Here is a 23,964-nt window from a genome sequence, read left to right on the forward strand (position 1 = left end):
CTGTCAATTATGTACTGTTATAATTAATATGTTTGATTGGATTGTAACGAGACCACCCCCATGAGGTTCGGCCCCTCAAGGTTCGGGGACCTATAAAAGGCAGCCCCCACAAAGTCCTTTGTCAATTTTCTGGAAGAGTGCTTGGGACTGCGTGACCTTTTGGAGTGTCTCTGCTTGCACGAGGCTAGAAGGGCTTGGCCAAGCAGATTGAACCCGCGGTGGTTAGGTATCGTATAGGGGAATTTGTGTTGTGTTATCCAAAATAAAGTTTAGTTGCTCAAGAGCTTGAATCAGTATTTTATTGTCTGAACTAGACTGGGGGTAAGCTTACAAAAGCATAATTACAATGATATATATATTGACTGCCTTCTTAACTGTCCACAATTCCTCCATTATCAACCATCAGATTGTTGAACAACAAAAGTCCAGTCTGCATCTTGTGGAGCGGCGCCTGGTCCAGGCTAGCCCCTAGATTGTCCAGTGTACCGATGTCACATGTTTCCCCCTTGCACTCAGCCCGTTACTGAAACAAGTATATTAATAGTGCATATCGTGGACAAAATCACTTGACAATGGGGTTGAGTAGGAATTCCTTTAGTCAGAGGGTGGTGAATCAGAGGAACTCATTGCCACAGATGGCTGTGGAAGTCAATGGACACCTTTAAGGTGGAGATTGACAGATTCTTGATTGGTATGGGTGTCAGGGTAATGGAGAGAATGCAGGAGGATGGGGTTGAGTGGGAAAGATAGATCAGCCATGATGGAATGGCAGTGTAGACTTGATGGGCCGAATGGCCTAATTCTGCTCCAGGAAATTATGAGTAGACAACCCTGACCACAAGACCATCTCAGCAACGAACTACTATGGACTTTCTGTCTGATGGACTACATATTCTGGCGTGATATTATGGGTCTGATTATGATCGATACTTCATTATGTTATTATTTGATGCATATTAGAAACATAGAAACATAGAAAATAGGTGCAGGAGGAGGCCATTCGGCCCTTCGAGCCAGCACCGCCATTCATTGTGATCATGGCTGATCATCCCCTATCAATAACCCGTGCCTGCCTTCTCCCCATATCCCTTGACTCCACTAACCCCTAGAGCTCTATCTAACTCTCTCTTAAATCAATCCAGTGACTTGGCCTCCACTGCCCTCTGTAGCAGGGAATTCCATAAATTCACAACTCTCTGGGTGAAAAAGTTTTTTCTCCCCTCAGTCTTAAATGACCTCCCCTTTATTCTAAGACTGTGGCTCCTGGTTCTGGACTCACCCCAACATGGGTGAGTCCAGTTTGTCCAGTCCTTTTATATCTAGCTTGTCCAGTCCTTTTATAATTTTATATGTTTCTGTAAGGCCCCCTCTCATTCTTACAGCTTACAGGTACATGGATAGGACTGGTTTGGTGGGATATGGACCAAATGCAGGCAGGTGGGACATGTTGACCAATGTGAGCAAGTTGGGCCAAAGGGCCGGCTTCCACACTGTATCACTCTGTAACTATCACTATGACTCCATTGGCCAGTTTAGTTACATTTAGTTTAGAGATACAATGCGGACACAGGCCCTTCGGCCCACCGAGTCTGTGCTGACCAGCGATCCCTGCACACTAACACTATCCTGGGGACAATTTACAATTATACCAAGCCAATTAGCCTACAAACCTGTATGACTTTGGAGTGTGTGAGGAAACCGATCCCGGAGAAAACCCACGCAAGTCACTGGGAGAACGTACAAACTCTGAACACACAGCACCTGTAGTCAGGATTGAACCTGGGTCTCTGGTGCTGTAAGGCGGCAACTCTACCGCTGCGCCACCGTGTCACTAGGGTACTGTGACACCTTGGGAACTACACAGTTTCAGCCAGTGGTTCCACCACCTGAACTATCACTGACAAACCTGGCTGAGGAAAGTCTGGGCAAGTGTACTTTAAAGGCACAACATTTTGATGAGATATTGTCCACTGGGATCAGATGCATGAACCTTGTTGCTCAGGTTTTTTTCTTCGAAAAGAATGTTTAATAGTTACTTTTGCCAATTATAAGGATTAATCATGCTACAGTGGCCAATTCAGTAACACTCGTGTGACTTTACCAATGTGGTCAAAGCAGCTTTTCCTCACATGATTCAGTAAGAATGAGGGGATATTGTTCATTGTATTAAATTGTCAAGTAAGCAATGACAGAATGATGGCTCAGATTTTGGCATCAGGCCTTGGCTTTGCCCTGTTTCAGGGATGTGAACCCAGGCATGGGGTTGGACCCTGACATCAGTAGGCCGCTCGGGGCTTTCAGTCAATGAAAGGCAAGAAAGAAAATGACGTGAGATAGACACAAAAAGCTGGAGTAACTCAGCAGGTCAGGCAGCATCTCTGGAGAGAAGGAATAGGGAAGGAAAATCACCTATTCCTTTTCACTGCTGTCTGACCCGCTGAGTTGCTCCAGCTTTTTGAGTCTACCTTCGGTTTAAACCGACATCTGCAGTTCCTTCCTACACAAGATGACCTGGGACTTGGAAACTGCCTTTGAAATGTTTAGTTGAGTCGTAGCACATACGGCACAGAAAAGCACATTTAGCACCGCGCATACACTGGTACTTTAGCCCAACTCGAGCATACTAACTATGATGACTGATCTAAACCAGTCTCATAAATGTAATTATTGTACCTGCCTCAACTTTGTCCTCTGGCAACTCATTCCATATATCCACCACCCTTTGTATGAAAAAGTTGCCGCTCAGGTTCCTATTAAATCTTTTGACCACCCAACAGGGGCGGAAATCACTATCAAAACATGGGGGGGACACAATTCATTGGTGGCCCCCCCTCGCACACACGCGAGGCTTTGGAGGCTTCAGCCGTGGGCCCTGTGACGGTAACATCGGGAGCTGACCTGTTTAAGAAAGAGCTGCAGATGCTGGAAAAATCAACGGTAATGCTGGAGAAACTCAGCGGGTGAGGCAGCATCTATGTAGCGAAGGAATAGGTGACATTTCTGGGTCGAGACACTTCTTCAGACTCTTCCTCAGATCAGATCTGAGGAAGGGTCTCGACCTGAAACATCACCTATTCCTTCGCTCCATAGATGCTGCCTCACCCACTGAGTATCTCCAGCAGTTTGGCTACCTTCGGGAGCTGACCTGGTTGGTGACCGACTCCAAACTCCAGCAACAGCAGCTTCATCTGCTGCGAATCGTGGGGCTTAAATCGGCCCGTTCACGGGGCCTTTAATCGGCCGGCTTCAACATCAGGAGCCTCGATCGCCTTAATGTAGCAGTTTAATTTTAAGCCGTGCTGAACGATGAAGGGTCATGCGAATGGGCCGATTCAGCCCTTAGAAAGCGTCCGATACCAGATTGAATCTTTCAAAAGCTATATTGTGATAAATAACACTTAAACAAATAAAACTGAAGCAAATAAAGGCAAACAGAAGAACCAACCTTGGAAGGGGGAGAGAGAAAGATGGGGAAAACATACTAAATGACGCGAGTGACCGTGAATGAGGGACTTATCTGCAAGCCAGCCAGGAAACCCGTTCAACCGGATTCCTTAATGACCTGACCCGTTTAAATCCGATACCCGTTTAAATCTTTCCTATCGACCACTACATCCAATTAGTTCAAATGGTAATTGAACCGCATCAGACAGCTTTACGAAATTCTCCGCGAATACCTTCAGTAATACTCGAGGGTCAAAGCACAATTGGTGACACATCGTGTTAATACGATGTTAATAGAGACATTTAACAAGCACTTAACAGGACCAAGCCCTGGTGCACACCACCAGACACAGGCCTCCAGTCTGAAAAACAACCTTTCATCACCACAGACTGCTTCCTTCCATGAAGCCAGTTCCGTGCCCAGTGAGTTAGCTCACCCTGGATCAGGGTGACCACAGTTGGAGCACTATGTCACTCAGCTACAGGAAGGATATCATTAAGTTGATAAGGGTGCAGAAGAAATTCATCAGGATATTACCTGGGCTTGTGGATTTAGGTTGTAGTGTGAGTTTAGGTAGGCAGGTACATTTTTCCTTTTGAGGTAGAAGGTTGAGGGGTGACATTATCAAGTCTCCTTGTGGCTTTAACATCACTTTCCATGGAGGCACCAGTCACAACCACACACTTTGTGTGGTGACGTTAACAAAATGTCAGGAACCCAGTCCCTGGCCTTGCAGTGTTTCACTGACATTCACTAATGTGCAGAGCTGCAGAAATAATGCGAGACAGACCATGGAGTCAATGGAACTCCATTCCAAGAGTCTACATTGTGCTTTACTTCTCTCCATCAGCTAGTAGCTTACGTAGAAAATCACCTCCCAGTGGCCGACTTCACCCTTCTTTTGGTACAGGTAGAGCAGTCCTTACTTTTTAAAGTCCAAATGTCATCTTGTGGTCCTGAGCAAATTCCCCTACCTCCTTTGGCTCGCACCAGGGTCTCATCCATACCCCGCAACACTGCTCTCTCTCCCCATCCCCGCACTCGCAACAAGGGCAGAGTCCCCCTAGTCCTCACCTTTTACCCCACCAGCCGGCAAATACAACAAATAATCCTCCGCCATTTCCGCCACCTCCAACGTGACCCCACCACTCGCCACATCTTCCCATCTCCCCCTATGTCTGCCTTCCGCAAAGACTGCTCCCTCCGCAACTCCCTTGTCAATTCTTCCCTTCCCTCCCGTACCACCCCCTCCCCGGGCACTTTCCGTTGCAACCGCAAGAAATGCAACACCTGTCCCTTTACCTCCCCCCTCGACTCCATTCAAGGACCCAAGCAGTCGTTCCAGGTGCGACAAAGGTTCACCTGTATCTCCTCCAACCTCATCTACTGCATCCGCTGCTCTAGATGTCAGCTGATTTACATCGGGGAGACTAAGCGGAGGTTGGGCGATTGTTTCGCTGAACACCTCCGCTCAGTCCGCAATAACCTACCTGAACTCCCGGTGGCTCAGCACTTCAACTCCCCCTCCCATTCCCAATCCGACCTCTCTGTCCTGGGTCTCCTCCATTGCCAGAGTGAGCAACACCGGAAATTGGAGGAACAGCACTTCATATTCCGCCTGGGTTGCTTGCATCCTGATGGCATGAACGTTGAATTCTCCCAGTTTTGCTAGCCCTTGCTGTCTCCTCCTCTTCCTTAACCCTCGAGCTGTCTTCTCCCATCCCCCCACCCTCGGGCTTCTCCTCTTCTCTTTTTCCTTCCTTCTCCCCCCCACCCCCCATCAGTCTGAAGAAGGGTTTCAGCCCGAAATGTCGCCTATTTCCTTCGCTCCATAGATGCTGCTGCACCCGCTGAGTTTCTCCAGCATTTTTGTGTACCTTTCCCTATCTCATGATGATGCACCAGGCAGGTAAAGGGTTTGGTTAAGGATGTTTGCCAGAATGTTGTTGAGTTTTCTTTACTAGCAATGGCCATAAGGTGAATTTGATCACATTATTTCCCCGACTTCTATTTCATGCTAGTCTCAGCAATCCTGAGACTCACGCTGAAGATGGCCTTCAATATCCCAGAGGGTTGGCACCTCCGAACACATGCAACCCTGGGATGGCACCATGACTCTATCAGTAAACAGCATCATCTGCCAACTCTCAAAGAAAGAGCTGTCAGCAGCGGCCCAAATTACTGTCCCTGGAGGCTACAGCGTGAGCCTCACCAACGGCCCTGTCACGGAACGTGCGGTGGGTGACGAAGGGCTCGCTGGCGCACCTTGCGAGTCAGAAGTGGGGTCTGAAGCCGGGGCTCTGAACGGCCGGGGAGACGGTGAGAGCCAGGATGGGTCAGCAGGTCGTTCCATTCACATTGGAGATTACATTTTATATTTGATGTATTGACGTTTCTGGCACCTCAAGGTGCTTTAGAGACACAGGAGGGGAGGCATTAGTGGGCCAGAGGTGTACGGTCATTTCATTACCACGTGACCTCTGCTGGTCCAGAAACATGGACAATCCAGTAAATGCACTGGAACAGAGGGTGCTGGAAAATCAATGTTCAATCTACAACACTTTTAAAGCTGAAGAAAACACAGCCAATTTTGCTGAACAGTAATGCAATCAGCCACAAATGGATAGCAGTATGTCCAAATGGATATTGGTCCAAAGAAAATGACATCAAAAGATACTTGAAAAATATGTAAGATTGGTATCCGATCCAACTGGAAAAGCTGCCTTGGTGACGACTCTCATCTCCATGGAAGAGACTGAGGGGCAAGGTTTTCATTGTCTTTCAAATTCTATGAAGGCTTGTTGGAGAAGCTGAAAAGAAATTCCCTTTACTGCTTAGAGCAGCTTTTGAATAAAAACATAAATATGACAAAGATAGACACAAAAAGCCTAAGTAACCCAGCTGGGACAGGCAGCATCTCTGGAGAAAAGGAATGGGTGACGTTTCGGGTCGAGACGGGTCTGAGATATAAGGCTGACCCTTGAATCCAGTGAGGATTTCAAGAAACAATGCCAGAATGTGGACAAAATGTCTGGTTAAATTAGAAATTAGACAAATATATACGAGGGAGAAAGGAATCAGCTTTTGTCAACACGGGTGGTTTAGACGAGGTGAGATGATGTGAGGAGCAGAAAAAATGGCATAGATTGAAGATAGACACAAAACACTGGAGTAACTCAGCGAGACAGGCAGCATCTCTGGAGAGAAGGAATGGGTGACGCTTCAGGTCGAGACCCTTCTTCAGACTAAACAGCATAGATCACTTGGACTTTTTCACTATCACATTTAAGTAATTGACAGTGGGAAAACTGAAGGGTTTTCTTTGTTCTTAAGGAAGTTTCTAGAATCAGTTTCAGGTCAGATATATATTCAGATACACTATTCAGATCAACCATTGTCAGGTTAGGTAGAAATGTTCTGACGAGACACAATCAGGTTGGGATGGCAACTCCAGTTAAGCACCAGGAATGCATAGGGCTTGTCCCACTTGGCGATATTTTTGGCGATTGCCGGCTTAATTGACTGATGTATCGGGTCACTGAAAAATTCGCGGCGTGACGCGGCCTGATGACGTATGACACGTGCTGTTTTTTCAAGTCTCGCAATATTTTCTTTTGTCGCCGCTGGATTTTGAAATGTTCAAAATCTGTTGCCGATCCTGATATGATGCCGGCAGTCACCGAAAAAATCACCAAGCGGGCTCGGCCCTTTAGTCTGCGATGTTTGTATTTGTGGAAATAAAAATAGAAGTCATATGAAGTAATATGGTGAATGCAATACCAAGATTGCAAATAGTTACCAGTAATAAATACCTAGTTGCAAATAATTTACTTGAGATATTTATACTTGAAAATGACTGTCAAAATCAGAAACGTTTAGAGGTAGAATGAAATAGCGAGCTGAAGTGGTGCCTCTGGGTAGAGACAGGGGATCTTCACAGGAAACATAGAAATTAGGTGCAGGAGTAGGCCATTCGGCCCTTCGAGCCTGCACTGCCATTCAATATGATCATGGCTGATCATCCAACTCAGTATCCCGTACCTGCCTTCTCTCCATACCCCCTGATCCCCTTAGCCACAAGGGCCACATCTAACTCCCTCTTAAATATAGCCAATGAACTGGCCTCAACTACCCTCTGTGGCAGAGAGTTCCAGAGATTCACCAATCTCTGTGTGAAAAAAGTTCTTCTCATCTCGGTTTTAAAGGATTTCCCCCTTATCCTTAAGCTGTGACCCCTTGTCCTGGACTTCCCCAACATCGGGAACAATCTTCCTGCATCTAGCCTGTCCAACCCCTTAAGAATTTTGTAAGTTTCTATAAGATCCCCTCTCAATCTCCTAAATTCTAGAGTGTATAAACCAAAGGAAGGAAAATGGAGATTTAAAGGAGGAAATGAAGAGATTGAGAATGGACAATATTTTGTTGAAGCATAGAGAAGATGGATGGAAAAATGGCAACATCCTAATCCAAAGCCTACCTGCATAACTCGACCATCAGCGGTTCCCAGATTGGCGATCGTTACCCTTCCTTGTGTGAAAACTGCGATGGATGTTAACAAGATATTTTGGAAATGCCCAAGAAACAGGTCCAATCGTTGTACAGGAACTGCACTCTCCATCTGAAACTTGTTACTGGTGCCTCCACAAGCCCTCTCCTTGGCTGAAGAACTCTACAGGGGGAAAACAAAAATTAGAAAGGAATAGGTCAATTAATTTTACAATGGCATTCCAGATGCGATGTGCAAAATTATTTATTATGGAAAGATGATTTTTAAATGGATGTTAGTAAATCAAAAATATTCAAAATAATTTTCAAAATAGCTTTCAGTTAATTATTTTCTGTTTTTATATATATGGATGCTGCGATAGGGATCAATCTACTGGTCCTCATATGTGCTTCAGCAATAAGACATATTGTTCAATAATGAGGCAAACATTCAGATTTTAGCTTTCACGACTAAAGTGAGAATCTCAGCGAACAACTTAAAATACCAGGAATAAAATGGAAAATACTGAAACACACAGGCCAGTTAGCAGCTGTGGAAAAAGAAACAGTTTACTTTTCAGACTGAAGAACTCTTCATCAGAAGGGAGGTACGAAAACAAGGTTTTTTTTTTAATGACACAAAGTGTTGGAGTAAAACCAGTGGATCAGGTAGCATCTCAGGAGAACATGAACAGGTGACATTTCAGGTAAGAACCCTTCTTCAGACTGAGTCTAGCCGTGGGGAGAAAGCTGGAAGACAGGTGGGGGCAGGACAAAGCCAGGCAAGTGATAGGTCTGAAGAAAGATCTCGACCCAAAACGGCGCCAATTCCTATTCTCGAGAGACGCTGCCCGACCCGCTGAGTTACTCCAGCATTTTCTGTCTATCTTAAGTCAAGGTGGTTTCAGGGGGCTTGATTGGCAAGTTGCAGAGAGGGTTGTATGAGAATTTGTCATGATAAAGGGAGCAAATGGTGGAGATGGGGGAGCATATCAGGGAGTTGCAATGGGAACGGTCCTTTCAGAATGCTGAAGGTGGATGAGAGGGAATATGAAGATACACTGAAATATGAAGAGGTGAGGAACATCAGGAGCAGGGAACACTAACATTGTTAGCCAACATAACGTAAACATAGCAGAACAACTAAGCATATGAGCATTGATGAGGTGTGATCAGTTCAAAAACCAGACAGGAATAAATGCATCTGACTATTAGGCATTTAAAATCTGTTAAATTCAATGACTCGTTTTTAAAAAAAGCAGTGTCTCGACCTGAAAGGTCACCCATTCCTCTCCAGTCTGAAGAAGGGTCTCGACCTGAAATGTCATCTCTTCCTTCTCTCCACACATGCTGCCTGTTGCTAAGTTGCTCCAGCATTTTGTGTCTATCTTATTTTAAAGGTCCAGCCCTCAACTTCTGAATAAGGTTTATGTGTGTGGTGGGAAGGGGTGTCTCCACACTCTGAAGTACAACGTTTAACCTTGCCACTGTACTGGAGGGTGCTGAGAGCATGTGAGACCAGCCCATGTAGCGAAGTGGTAGCAATGTGTGGGCATTGCAGATGGTGAATCCATGCAGTGGGTCCACTCCAGCAATGGCAGGCCATCTTTACACAGATTCCAGTCTCAACGGGATTTTCTTGTAGCAGCTTTCCATTAACCACTGTCTGATATTTAATCACATATTGTACAGGGGCATGGAAATCCCCTTGGACATCAAGTATTACTTTCTATCTTCTTAATACCATACTGAATCACATTTGGCCATATAGCAAGCAATTTGCTATAGTGTTAGCAATACACTTAATCTCTTTCATTTTTTCTTTCATCTAAAAGTCTTTTGAGAAAGTGACCAAGAAGGGGTGGTACGGTGGGCGCAGCGGTAGAGTTGCTGCCTTACAGCGCCAGAGACCCGGGTTCGATCCTGACCAAGGGTCCTGTCTGTACAGAGTTTGTACGTTCTCCCCGTGACCTGCGTGGGTTTTCTCCGGGATCTTCAGTTTCCCCCCACCCTCCACACTCCAAAGACGTACAGGTTTGTAGGTTGATTGGCTTGGTATAAATGTAAAATTGTGCCTAGTGTGTGTAGGATAGTGTTAATGTGCGGGGATCGCTAGTCAGTGCGGACTCGGCTGGGCAGAAGAGCCAGTTTCCATGCTGTATCTCTAAACTAAACTAAATTAAAAGATTGATGCGGGCAGGGTGGTGGAAGCTATTTACATGGACCTTTGCAAGGCTTTTGACAAGGTCCCGTGAGGTAGGCTTGTCCAAAATGCTAGAGTACATGGGATCCAGCGTGAGATAGCAAAATGGATACAGAAATGTCTTGGTGGTAAGAGGCACAGGTTGATGGTGGACTGGTGCTTTTCGGATTGGAGAACTGTAACCAGTGGTGTGCTGTGGCATTGATTATAGGTGTTGGGACATTGTGTAGCATTGTGTCATAGAATCTTAGCCTTGCCCACACCAGCCACCATGTCCCAGCTACACTAGTCCCGTTTGGCCCGTTCCCTCCAAACCTGTCCTAACCATGTACCTGTCTAACTGTTTCATATATGTTGGGATAGTCCCTGCCTCAACTACCTCCTCTGGCAGCTTGTTCCATACACCCACCACCCTTTGTGTGAAAAAGTTACCCCTCAGATTCCTATTAAATCTTTTCCCCTTCACCTTAAACCCATGTCCTCTGGTCCTCAATTCACCTACTCTGGGCAAGAGACTCTGCATCTAGCCGATCTATTCCTCTCCATATTTTATACACCTCTGCAAGATCACCACTCATCATCCTGCGCTCCAAGGAATAAAGTCCCAGCCTGCTCAACTTCTCCCTATAGCTCAGACCCTCTAGTCCTGGCAACGTCCTCATAAAACAGTTGTATAAATCATTGATTGAGCCACACTAGGGGTATCTGCATTTATTTCACTTTGTGCAATTGCAAAAATATGTTTCTTTCTGAAAATTACAACAAAAAAAACAAAGACTTCAAATAAAACAGATAACTTTTGCAAATATTTAGTGTCAGGCCGCATCTGTGGGAAGGGAAGCAGGGACTACTCCCTTAGAAAGCTTTGGAAACTCGACATTTCCCCAACTACTCTCATCAACTTCTATAGATGCGCTGTGGAGAGCATTTTATCGGGATACATCACAGCTTGGTTTGGGAACGGCTCCATCCAAGTCTGCAAGAAATTGCAGAGAATCGTGGGCGCAGTGCAGCCCAGACCATCACACAATCCAACCTCCAGTTACACCTCACGCTGCCTCGGCAAGGCCATCAGCGCAATCAAGGATGAGTCGCACCCTGGCCACATCCTCTTCTCCCATCTCCCATGGGTTAAAAGGTATAGAAGCATGAAAATACACAGCTCCAGATTCAGGGACAGTTTCTTCCCAGTTGTTATCAGGCCACTAAACCATCCTATCATCAGCTATAGAGCAGTCCTGAGCTACCATCTACCTCATTGTAGACCCTCAGACTATCTCAGACTGGACATTACTGGATAACATCATGAGTTTAGAAGAATGAGGGGGAACCTCATTGAAACATACTGAATAGTGAAAGGCTTGTGAGTGGTTGTGGAGAGGATGTTTCCACTGGTGTGAGAGTCTAGGACTAGAGGGCACAGTCTCAGAATAAAAGGATGTTCTTTTAGGAAGGAGATGAGGAGAAATTTCTTTAGTCAGAGGGTGGTGAATCTGTGGAATTATTTGCCACAGTAGGCTGTGGAGGCCAAGTCAGTGGATATTTTTAAGGCAGAGATAGATAGATTCTTGTATATTACTGGTGTTAGAGGTTATGAGGAGAAGGCAGGAGAATGGGGTTAGGAGGGAGAGATAGATCAGCCATGATTGAATGGCAGAGTAGACTTGATAGGCCCAATAGCCTAATTCAACCTATCACATGATCTTATGACCTTATCATCTTGCACTAAACGTTACTCACATTATTCCCTTTATCATGTATCTATACACTGCGGACGGCTCGATTGTAATCATGTATTGTCTTGCCACTGACTGGTTAGCACGCAACAAAAGCTTTTCACTGTAAGGGTCTCGACCCGAAACATCGCCCATTCCTTCTCTCCAGAGATGCTGCCTGGCCCGTTGAATTACTCCAGCATTTTGTGTCTACGTTTTTACCGTACCTTGGCACACATGACAATAAACAATAAACTATAATTAACTAAACTAAACGTTCTCATCCAACAGATGCAGTTTGACCTGCGGAATATTCTTAGTATTTCCTGTTTTTATTGCATGGCGTTCCCATCTCAATGATAGACACAAAGTGCTGGAGTAACTCAGCGGGTCAGGCAGCATCTCTGGAGAAAAAGGGTGGGCACGTTTCGGGTTGGGACCCTTCTTCACGGTGAAAGTAGAGGGGAGGGAACTGGAGGCTAGAGAAGGCCAGAACGAAGCAGGAGATCTGAATCAGATGACCAAGGAAGAGTGGAGCCCACAATGGCCCATTGTTGGTTGGGGAAGTGGGGATAATGAAGGGATACAAGGATGTGAACAGTGGGACTAGTAGGACAACTAGGGTGGTGGGGTTGGGAGGGGGTTGGGAGGGGATGGGGAGGGGATGGGAGGGGGGGGTGGGGAGAGAAGATGGGGGGGGGTGGGGTCGGGATGGGGAGGGAATGGGGGGATGGGGGGGATATGGGAGGGGAGGGGGGAGGGGATGGGGGTGGTTCGGGGGGGGGGGGAGGGGATGGGCTGGGGGTTAGAATGCAAGGGTTACTTGAAATGAGGGAAATCAATACCTCATACCGCTGGGTTGCGTTACCAGCCCTGCTTTGTTCTGGCCTTCTCTTACCTCCAGTTCACTTCCTTCTACTTTCAGTCTGAAAATGGGTTCTAACCCAAAACGCCACCCATCCTTTTTCACTAGCAATGCTGCCTGACCCGCTGAGTTACTCCAGCACTTTGTGTCTATCTGCGGTATACACCAGCATCTGCAGTCCCTTTCTACACTCTTTTTCATCCCATCGCATCATTCATCACTATATACAGAGAACCCTTGGGGCTTCAACAAAGATTCCTGTGGGATATCTTGCTAATTTGAGCATCCACCCACTATTCACACTGTTTGTATCCCACAATAAAACTAATTTCCCAACTAGGTTAATAATTAGTATTCAATTTGACTTTACCTCAGCAACTGAAATGAGGATAGATACAAAATGTTGGAACAACTCAAAAGGACAGGCAGCATCTCTGGAGAGAAGGAATGGGAGACCCTTCTTCAGACTTAAATGAGGAACTTTAGTGAATGGTAGAAGTTGGTAAATAATTTCCCTTGACATTTTCCTGTCTGGTACTTTAGCGATCTTTTAAAACAAAAAAAAAAATCAGTAAAATCTAAACCATCCCTGGAACAATATCAAAGATGTCTGGATGCTGCCAAAGGAATTGTAGTTGAAGTACAAATCCGTACTTAACTAATGGGTCCATAACAAAACCAATTTCAGTTGTGACTGGCGCCGAGCGAGTCTGCTTGATTGCCCCAACACTTCTCTCAGACTCTGACACAGCAAAGCTTCCAGCAGGAGTGCTTACATGCAGGATAAATATGTCAGTGGAAAGCAGGTGACAGAAAGTTGGCAGCCTGCTTCACAGATCAGCCAATTCATCCAGTGCCTTCAGGAATCATCCTTCTTCAACTCTCATTACGTACATTTTGCTGGGAGCATAAGAGAACTACTTGCTTATCAGAAAACCCCCCACAAATGCTGGGGCAATTCAGCATGTCAGATAGCATCTCTGGATGCATAGAAAGGTAACATTTCAAGTCGGGACCATTCTGAAGACTTCTCCGAAGAAGGGTCCCGACGTGAAATATACAACTTTTCTATGCATCCAGAGCTGCTGCCTGACCTGTTGAGTTATCCCAGCACTTTTAATTTGCAAACCATCATCTGTAGTCTGAAGAAGGGTCTCAACACGAAACGTCACCTATTCCTTCTCTCCAGAGATGCTGCCTGACTCGCTGAGTTACTCCAGCTTTTTGTGTCTACCTGCAGTTCCTTGTTTCTCTTATTAGCTTATTGGTCCTTGAAGGAGTTTTCCCAATTTTACTTCGGAGTCACGTGAGTGATTCCGTGAAGACCCCAGCTCCAGTGCGCATGCGACATAATCGCACAGCGTGCAGAACGCGGCAGCCAGCGGGAGTCGGGCTAGCTCCCGCATCCAAGGACGAGAGGTAAGTACTTACCTTAATCGGGCCTTGTGGTTTTTGCTCCAGGGGGAGCAAAGTGAGGCATGGTGAGCGGGCCCCGTTTCGACTCCAGCGTGGGGCCGACAGTGACGGGGACAAGGTGCCACCCGGACCGCTAACGCTGCGGACCAAAGGTGCCACCCGGACCGCTAACGCTGCGGACCGCTGCAAGGAGCTGCGCTATGCCGGTCCGCTGAACAGCTGTTCCGTACAGCCGCGGACCGGCGGGAAATTTTAAAAAACCCGACCGGCAGCCCTGCAGACTCCTGACCAGGAGAATCACCGCCCGGGAACCGCCACAACGCCGCCTGGAAAACGGCAGGCAGCCTCTACATGCAGGTAAGGGGAAATCTTACCAATTTACAGGTTCTACAGGAGCCATCTTCCTCCAAAACTGGCACAGGTTGGAGACAGCAAAAATGAGTATGTCTGTCTCCCCAAGCCAGAGGAGGTCATGAAGTTCACCTCCAGGAGAAGGACTGCCTGCCCAACTCCACACGAGGGTCCTTATCTGGGAGGCAGCCACCGGTAGCGGTGGAGCTATTTCAATGCTCCCGCTCACTCGACACCGAGCCGCTCCCTGTGCCGCCGGTGTAAAGGGGCACTGGCTGAATGCCAAGGGAGCTGACTCTTACCCCAGTGCTATTGCACTAGCCATCTCCCTTGTCGAGGGATTGATGCAACAGCGGAGTGGAGTGCTTTGCCTCCTCCCATTTAGCGCATCCTTTATGCTCCTTTTTTAAGGGCTAAGGAGGCCAGGGCTGGGCTGGCTTAAGTGCTGGGCAGGCGGACGAGAACAGCAGTGTGCCAGGGGAGCAGGATCAGGAAGAGCCACTGGGTGTGGTGGGCCACTACATGGCTCCTCCACGCGACCATCTTCCCAACAAAAGCCCTGCAGGAACAGGCCTTTCCAGAGGCAAATCCGCAGGCAGCTGGGTCTCGTAGACTCACAGACAAGCAGCGAATTCTACAGAAGGTCAAGATGTTACCACCTTTGCTCGCCTTTGGTGCTGACGCCTAAGATGTTCCCATATTTGGGATACTCGACTGAACGATGGTACATATAGACCTGCCCGCAACCCCGAATATATGGGGCTATGCAAACCGCTGCTGCGGGGAAGAGGGAGCAGGCTATGGGACGAGCAGGACATCACATCCAACACCCAGCTGGCAGCACCCCTCGGCATCCACCAGCAATATCAAACAAGGACTGGTGAAAGCCTGGTGACCGCTGCAGATCCCCATAGTTCTTTTTAGACGGGGCCCAGAGCGGAGCCGTGGGAAGATGCGCCGCCCCACCGACAGCACCAGCATACCAGCAAACTACGCCTTCATGAAAAACAATAAGCATGGAGGTAGGTAGTCTGGTTCCTCCCAGTTTACACTAAAACAAGGGTGTTCTACTAAACTGCATGGGGAGTGGGCTAAGCATGGGATGCTGTCACAAATAACCAAAATATACTCAACAGCATTAGAGGATAAAAACGAATTCAAATTGGGCATTTTACTGCCAGTTCAGCAATGCGCCCAAAGGGCTGTTTCTCCCTCTAAGAAAAGAGAAGTGAGAAGGCAAGCTGAACTAAATAGGCACATTACTAAACGGATTGGAATTTGTATCGAATATATTCACCAAAACTATAAAAGATGATGAATGTAGCATCATCATTGATCTAATATCACTAAATAAATCTGTTGAGTATATCCACTTTAAGATGGAGGTGGAGTTTTGTCACTGCCAGACATCTGATCTCCCTAGGATACCTATGGGGAGCATTGATATGGGAGATGCTAACTATCTTATACCATACACTAGGATCATTATAGATACCTAAATATATTTACCTGGATCATGGATATCCCGGTTAGGGCAACCATGGGAGCATATAGCATTTCATATGGTCTAAACCTCCGCCCTAAACTATTAAAAATGGCCATGAAAATATTAAGAAAACAAGCATAATCATGGCACATATTGGATGATATCCTCATATTAGGGGAAACAAAGGAATTAGCTGTGGAGCAGTTCTAGCTACGAAACAGCTCCCTAAAGCTGAGGTTCATCCCACGCCCAGATAAACCAGAATTGAAGCGTTACTACCAAGGATTATCTGGGCTTCAATAACAATTCCGTCCATATGACTGTTACTTTGCCAAGACACTTGGGTCACTATAATCAAATCATGAATGTACCCACTGAAGCTATATCACAATTAAGGTGGTGGGCAGACATATATTTGGCATAGTTTTCAGCCCTATTATCATCACCAATCCCAACTTGGTTATTTTTAAAAACCAATGCCAGTACTTTAGGCTGGGGAGCAACTAAACTCCATATCCAGCACAGGTAACAGATGGACCAAGTCACAAACATCGTTACTACACATACCGGGCATCAACTTCTTGGGATTGGTGATCGCCTATTGGGCTAAAAAGCATATGCATTTCAAATGCAGCACGTACATATGTGGTTACGGATTGATAATACTATGGTGGTGGCTTATATCAACCATATGGGGAGCATAATAATCATTATTGTGCAACAAATTGGTCAAACAAATCTGTCAATGGTGTGTCAAAAGACATTTTAACTATCAGCTGCCTATGTCCTAGGAAGCTAGAACACAGTAGGAGACACCATGTCACGGGGTACAATTTATGATTACATTGAATAGATGTCATAACCCAAAATATCTGCTAAATTTATTAAGCAGTTTGAAAGCCAGATATCAATTTGGTTGCACAAGACGGAATCACCAGTAACCCATGTATGTGACTTAGGAACCAGATTAGAGGCAGCAGCGATAGATGCCTATACGCTGGAAGGGGGAATTTCTGCTTTGCCTTCCTCCCTTCTGCCTCATCCGTCGGGCACTTCGCAATACAGATGGGATCTGTCTCCGAGATATTGAACGTGCCCGACCGGCCTACAGCCATGGTTCCCAGTTCATCACGACACGGTGGGCGAGTCACCTATGGATTTCCCTAGTGGACCATGGTTGCTGACTCAACCCAGTATCAGGCATAAGCCACCCATGCCAGGGAAACATCAAACTCCTGGGTGCAGGGTTTGAATAGACCTTACCAGGGACTGGGATTATCCAAAGGAACCATTACCACCATGTCGGCATCCCTGCGAACAGTCACTAAAAGCTAACATGGGTAAAATACTGCCACGACGCAGGGACAACGAACTATTCAACCACTGACGTATTGGAGTTCCTGGAACATCTACACCATGACTAAAAGGTGAGTTACAGTGCCGTAAATACAGCATGGAGCGCCTTATCTGCTTATCTAAAACCGCATGTCAGCAGAGCATGGGATCCCATCCACTGAAGGTAAACTTATGAAGGGCAACTATAATATAAGCCCCAAACACCCAGGTATATACCCATGTATGGGATATTGGTGTGATATTGACATACCTCAGAGAATGGCACCAGCCAGATCCCTCAGCTTGCTTAATCTATGTTTTAAAAAAGGCTCATGCTTATGGCTCTCGTACACGCTCAAAGAGTCCGGTCACTCCATAAACTAGACTGGATACATGGTGATTACCCCAGACGCATCAAGTTCATATTTAGGTCTGGTAAAATCTAACTCGCAGGTATATGGATTCGGCACGAACTAGCAGGGTCGAGATCGCCTGTGTTTTCCGTGCTGTAGTCGTTATATGGCTATATGGACCAGGAACGCCCGATTCACTGGTGGGATTCCGGGCCTACCCACCAGAGTCCAGGTTGAGTGTGGTGACCCATCTACTACTATATATAGACACAACCCACTATCTTAGAGGGAGAGGAAAGCCTATGGGTCAACCACAGTAACCCAAAACGGGGTACGAGCCAAACCACTCCAAGGTGGCTCAAACAGGTACTGAAAGCTGCCGGAATAGATAATAATACATTTAATCCCATTCCACTAGGGCAGCATTGATATCAGCGGCTGAACGAATGGACATCCCGGTTGACCACATTTTCAATACAGCAGAATGGTCAAGGGAACCGCGTTCAGAACATTTTTTATTATAAACCGTTGATAAACCTGATTTAATTGCAGGAGAATATTACAAACTGCAATATTAATTTAAGCTCAGAGGAGCTCTGTTATGTTGTTATTGTTAACAAATACCTTTCTGTTTCTTTTGAAAGCAGATCCACTGGTTGATTACGATAACACTTCCTCCCTCATAAACTTCGGCAGTGAGTGAAATAAAAACTGTTACACGGTTTGAAATCACAGACCTTTGAAGTCTTCACGGAATCACTCACGTGACTCCGAAGTAAAATAGTAAGATTAAACGAGTACTTACCAGTACGAAGTTTGATCTGTATTTTATGAGGAGTTATGGTGAGGGATTAAGTGCCCGCCGCTCCCACCCTCATTATACAGATCAAGCTAATAAACTGATGTCTCGTGATCTTTACTATCTTACTTCAAATATTGTGTCTATTCTGTGATTTCACACCGCTGCTTCGAAGTATGCCGCATGCGCAGTAGAGCTGGGGTCTTCACTTAATCCCTCACCATAACTCCTCATAAAATACAGATCAAACTTCGTACTGGTAAGTACTCGTTTAATCTTACTATTAAACAACATCTACAAAGTCCTGTTTTCCCAAAGTCCTGTAAATTTCAATCTTTCTATATATTTGTATTTCTCATTAAAATTACTATTAAACCATGATCTCTTCCACTCTTTATAACTTGTCCTGGAAATGTTAGCTCCTGCTCCCCTAAAAAACTACCCAGCACCAGATAATTGCCAATTATTTTAATTTCTTCTGGTTAATGAATTTGTCACAGAAGCAGTCTCCTTATGTAAATATTCCCTTCACTTTCTGTTGTAAGCAAAACAATCCAGATTCTTTGGTCTCTTCAACATCAGAGTCTGTGCGACCATTTTGGTAAATCTACTTTGCACCCATGCAGTCAGCATAATACTTATCCTGGCTCGTGGTGCCTGGATTTGACTTAACGTCAAGGCTGGAGAGAGCTTCGGGCAAGGGCATTTGAGAAAAGAGGGACAGAGGAAGCAAGGAGGAATCAGGACATGGTGAGTTTGCGTGTGGGAAGGGCAGCTAAGGGAAAAGTTGGGCAAGGTCATGTTATCCTTGAATGTGTGCATCTGTGTGCATTAATATGAGTGTGTATGTGTGTGCGCATTTGTGTGTGTGTCTATGTGTATGTGTGTGTGTGCATACACATGGGCACACCTGTGTGTGCAGCTCCGAGCATGTGCGCGTGTGTGCATGCACGTGTGCATGTGTGTGCGTGCCTCTGAGCACGTGTGTGGGTGTGTGTCTCCATACACGAGTCAATGGAACTCTGTACACGAGTCAGCGCAAGTCTATACAACACAGCTAACCTCCAATTACATTGGAACTACGCACATTAGAGGAGCATATTTTTTCTTGCAGGCATCTTCCACTGAATCAGAAGGGAAGCAAGTCACCTGGGGGAGTGCAATTGAAAACCATCACACAGGATTCGATGTTGTCAGCTACAGGTGCGGTGGCAGCATTCCTGGCTCTGTGCAAGACAACTTACAGCTTCACATCTGCTTCCAGTAACCTCAACGCATAACTAGAGGCTGCTCCAATTCTACATTTAGGGAAATGCATTCATTTGCATTCGATGTTAGACCTTTGAGCCTTTGTTTATTTTCATTACTAGAGATCCCATGACAATATTTTGACCTCTTCCACCAACCTTTGGCTCAAATATTATTTTATTTCACCTTTTTGAAGAGTGGCATGGTGGCGCAGAGGTAGAGCTGCTGCCTCACAGAGACAGAGGTTCAATCCAGACCTCAGGTGCTGTCTGTGTGGAGTTTGCACACTCTCACTGTGTGGGTTTTCTCCGAGTGCTACGGTTTCCTCTCATATTCCAAAGATGTGCAGGTTTGTAGATTAATTGGCTTCTGTAAGTTGTCCCTAATGTGTAGGATGTGAAACTGGGATAACATAGAATTAGTGTACGGGTGATCGCTGATTAGTGCGGGCTCGGTTGGCCAATGTTATGTTGGTTTTCACACTGCATCTTTAAACTAAACTAAACTAAATTTTGAACAGTAATAAAGATATTCTTGGTGTCCTTGCCAATATTTATTCTTTAATCAACATTTTTGAAACATATTATTTAGTTTAGTTTAGTTTAGTTTAGTTTAGTTTAGTTTAGAGATACAGCGCGGAAACAGATCCCTCGGCCCACCGGATCCGCACTACCAGCGATCCCCGCACATTAACACTACCCCTACACACACTGGGGACAATTATTTTTTACATTTACCAAGCCAATTAACCTACAAACCTGCACGTCTTTGGAGTGTGGGAGGAAACCGAAGATCTCGGAGAAAACCTACGCAGGTCACGGGGAGAACGTACAAACTCCGTACAGACAGCACCCGTAGTCAGGGTCAAACCAGGGTCTCCAGCGCTGCATTCTCTGTAAGGCAGCAACTCTACCGCTGTACCACCGTGACGGCCATAAATGATAAAGTCATAATTACTTTGTTTAAGAAGAAACTGCAGATGCTGGAAAAATCGAAAGTAGACAAAAAATACTGGAGAAACTCAGCGGGTGAGGCAGCATCCAGTCAGAAGAAGGGTCTCGACCCGAAACGTCACCTACTCCTTTTCTCTATTGATGCTGCCTCACCCGCTGAGTTTCTCCAGCATTTTGTGTCTACTAAGTAATAATTACTTTGTTCATTTTGCACTTAGATTGCTTCCTTCATTACAACAATGGGTGACTCGTGGTTGGAGAGGACTTTGAATTTGGATACATAATTGGATTAATGATGGCAAACAGAGGGTGCTGGTGGAAGGTTGCTTATTGGTCAGCAGGCCTGTGACTAGTGGTTTGCCTGAGGGGTGGGTGCTGGGCATATTGCACTTTGTTGTCTATGTCAACCATTCGGTTGAGAATATACGGCACAGTTGGTAACTTTACAGATGACACAAAATAGGTGGCAGTGTAGACAATAAAGATGGCTAATTAGAATGACTGTGGGATTTTGGTTAGCCGGGCAAGAGGGAAAAGGAATGGCAAATTGAGTTTAATTCATATAAGTGTGAGGCCATAGAACGGTAAACACAAAAACAGACTCTTTATCCCACCATGTTCATGTTGACCAAATTGGCTACTCCCATTTGCCAACATTTGGTCCATAGCCCTCTAAATCATTCTTATCTATATCTCTGCCCAGATGTATCGTGGAAGACATTACAAAAGGTGGTGGCACATTGGGAAGTCAAACCAGGGCAGTACCATCACAGTGAACAGTTGGATCCTGGAGGACAATACGTTGTTCAATAAAAGTGGCATCACAGGTAGATGGAGTAGTGAAGAAGACTGTTACAACCTTGGCTGACATCATTCAGGGAAATGTAGAGGTTAGGACATTAGGTTGCAGTCATAGAAGACTGGACTTGGCACTCCAAGTAGACAAAATGCTGGAGAAACTCAGCGGGTGAGGCAGCATCTATTGAGAGAAGGAATAGGCTACGTTTCGTATAGAGACCCTTCTTCAGACTGAGGTGTTCAGAAGGTTCTGGAGGTGTACTCCAAGTGTTCCGTTTTGGTCACCCAGGCAAAATGCCATAAAGCTGGAACGAGTGCAGAGGCGAATTACAAGGGTGTTCTCAGGACGAGTGCGTGAGAGATTGGGCGAATGAGGATTTAATTCCTTGAGGCGCTGGAGAATAATGAGGGGCGATCTAAAAGGTGTGTAAAATCAAAATCAAAAGGGAAATAGAATGCACAGAAGCTTTTACCAAGGATGGGGGAGTCTGAAGATGAGTCTCGACCTGAAATGTCACCCATTCCTTCTCTCCAAAGATGCTGCTTGTTCCACTGAGTTTTTCCAGCAATTTATGTCAATCAAAAACTAAGGCGGTTTAAAGTGAGAAGGGAAAGATTTAATAGAATCCTTAGTGGCTGTTTTTTCATACAGTGAGTGTGGGTATACGGAATCTGCTGACAGATGAAATAATTGAGTAACAACATTTAAAGAACATTTACACAGGTACGTGGACAGGAAAGGTTTCTGCCAGGAAAGGAAAAGATATGGGCCAAATGGGTCTAGACTAACATGGATCATCTTGGTTGACATTGATGAGTTGGGCGTAAGGGCATTTTCAATGCTGTATGATTCTATGAATGTGCTGAAATGGCTATAAAAGGCACTGTACAATTGCAAGTCTTTCTATTCTTTAATTTATGGAAATAAGCTATATTTCAGGAATGCCAGCAATGTTAGGTGTCATTACTCATTGTTCAATTTAGTTTGCAGCAAAGTCAGCATCTTAATTCCACCACAAAGATAAAATTGAATATAGATTTTCCATTAACACTGACTTCCCTGTCATTTTCCCTTCAGGGAGTGTGTATCAATCAATGTTACTGCTGTCAGGCAGGGAATATTGGCAGTTTAAACAATTATTTATGGCAATAACCCCTGAATAGTGAGCCCAAGGCATTCAGCCTGAAATTATTAATGTTAGAAGCTCCCACAAAAATATTCAAAGCTTAAGGATCACTGATGCCTATGGAATTAGTGAAGATGGTGATGGAATGGGTTTCTTGGGTGATGGGTGGGTTTCTTAAATGTGTATATTTTAATGCTAGGAGCATTGTAAGGAAGGCGGATGAACTTAGAGCCTGGATTGACACCTGGAAGTATGATGTTGCGGCGATCAGTGAAACATGGTTGCAGGAGGGCTGTGATTGGAAACTAAATATTCCAGGATTTCGTTGTCTCAGGTGTGATAGAATTGGAGGGGCAAGAGGTGGAGGTGTTGCATTGCTTGTCAGGGAAGATATTACAGCAGTGCTTTGGCAGGATAGATTAGAGGGCTTGTCTAGGGAGGTTATTTGGATGGAACTGAGAAATGGGAAAGTGGTAGCAACACTTATATGGGTATATTATAGACCGCCAAATGGGGAGCGAGAATTTGAAGAGCAAATATGTAAGGAGATCGCAGATATTAGTAGTAAGCACAAGGTAGTGATTGTGGGAGATTTCAATTTTCCACACATAGATTGGGAAACACATTCTTTAAATGTGCTGGATGGTTTGGAGTTTGTAAAATGTGTGCAGGATAGTTTTTTGCAGCAATACATAGAGGTACCTACTAGAGAGGGGGCGGTGCTGGACCTCCTGTTAGGAAATGAGACGGGTCAGGTGGCAAAGTAATGTTTTGGGGAACAGTTCGGGACTAGTGATCACAATACCATTAGTTTCAATATAATTATGGAGAGGGTCAGAACTGGACCTAGGGTTGAGGTTTTTGATTGGAGAAAAGACTTTGAGGAGATGCGAAAGGATTTAAAAGGAGTGAATTGGGACATTTTGTTTTATGGGAAAGATGTGGAAGAGAAATAGAGGACATTTAAAGGTGAAATTTTAAGAGTACAGAATCTTTATGTCCCTGTTCGGTTGAAGGGAAATAGTAAAAATTGGAAAGAGCCATGGTTTTCAAGGAAAATTCGACACGGCTCGGAAAAAGAGAGAGATCTACAATAATTATAGGCAGCATGGAGTAAATGAGGTGCTTGAGTATAAAGAATGTAAAAAGAATCTTAAGAAAGAAATTAGAAAAGCTAAAAGAAGATATGAGGTTGCTTTGGCAAGTAAGGTGAAAGTAAATCCAAACGGTTTCTACAGCTATATTAATAGCAAAATGATAACTAGGGATCAAATTGGTCCATTAGAGAGTCAGAGTGGACAGCTATCTGCAGAGCCAAAAGAGATGGGGGAGATATTGAACAATTTCTTTTCTTCGGTATTCACCAAGGAGAAGGATATTGAATT

At 45.3% G+C, this 23,964-nt stretch overlaps 1 protein-coding gene across 1 annotated transcript in view; it reads right to left on the reverse strand.

Annotated features, from left to right (window-relative positions):
- The window catches only part of met (MET proto-oncogene, receptor tyrosine kinase), a 236,937-nt gene that overhangs the window by 134,617 nt on the left and 78,356 nt on the right, over positions 1–23,964 (reverse strand). Inside the window, 1 exon segment of the mRNA XM_055649985.1 lies at positions 7,923–8,114. Coding sequence (XP_055505960.1) covers positions 7,923–8,114 — 192 coding nt within the window.

This window comes from Leucoraja erinacea, chromosome 19 (genome assembly GCF_028641065.1).
Source record: "Leucoraja erinacea ecotype New England chromosome 19, Leri_hhj_1, whole genome shotgun sequence".
Taxonomy (NCBI): domain Eukaryota; kingdom Metazoa; phylum Chordata; class Chondrichthyes; order Rajiformes; family Rajidae; genus Leucoraja; species Leucoraja erinaceus.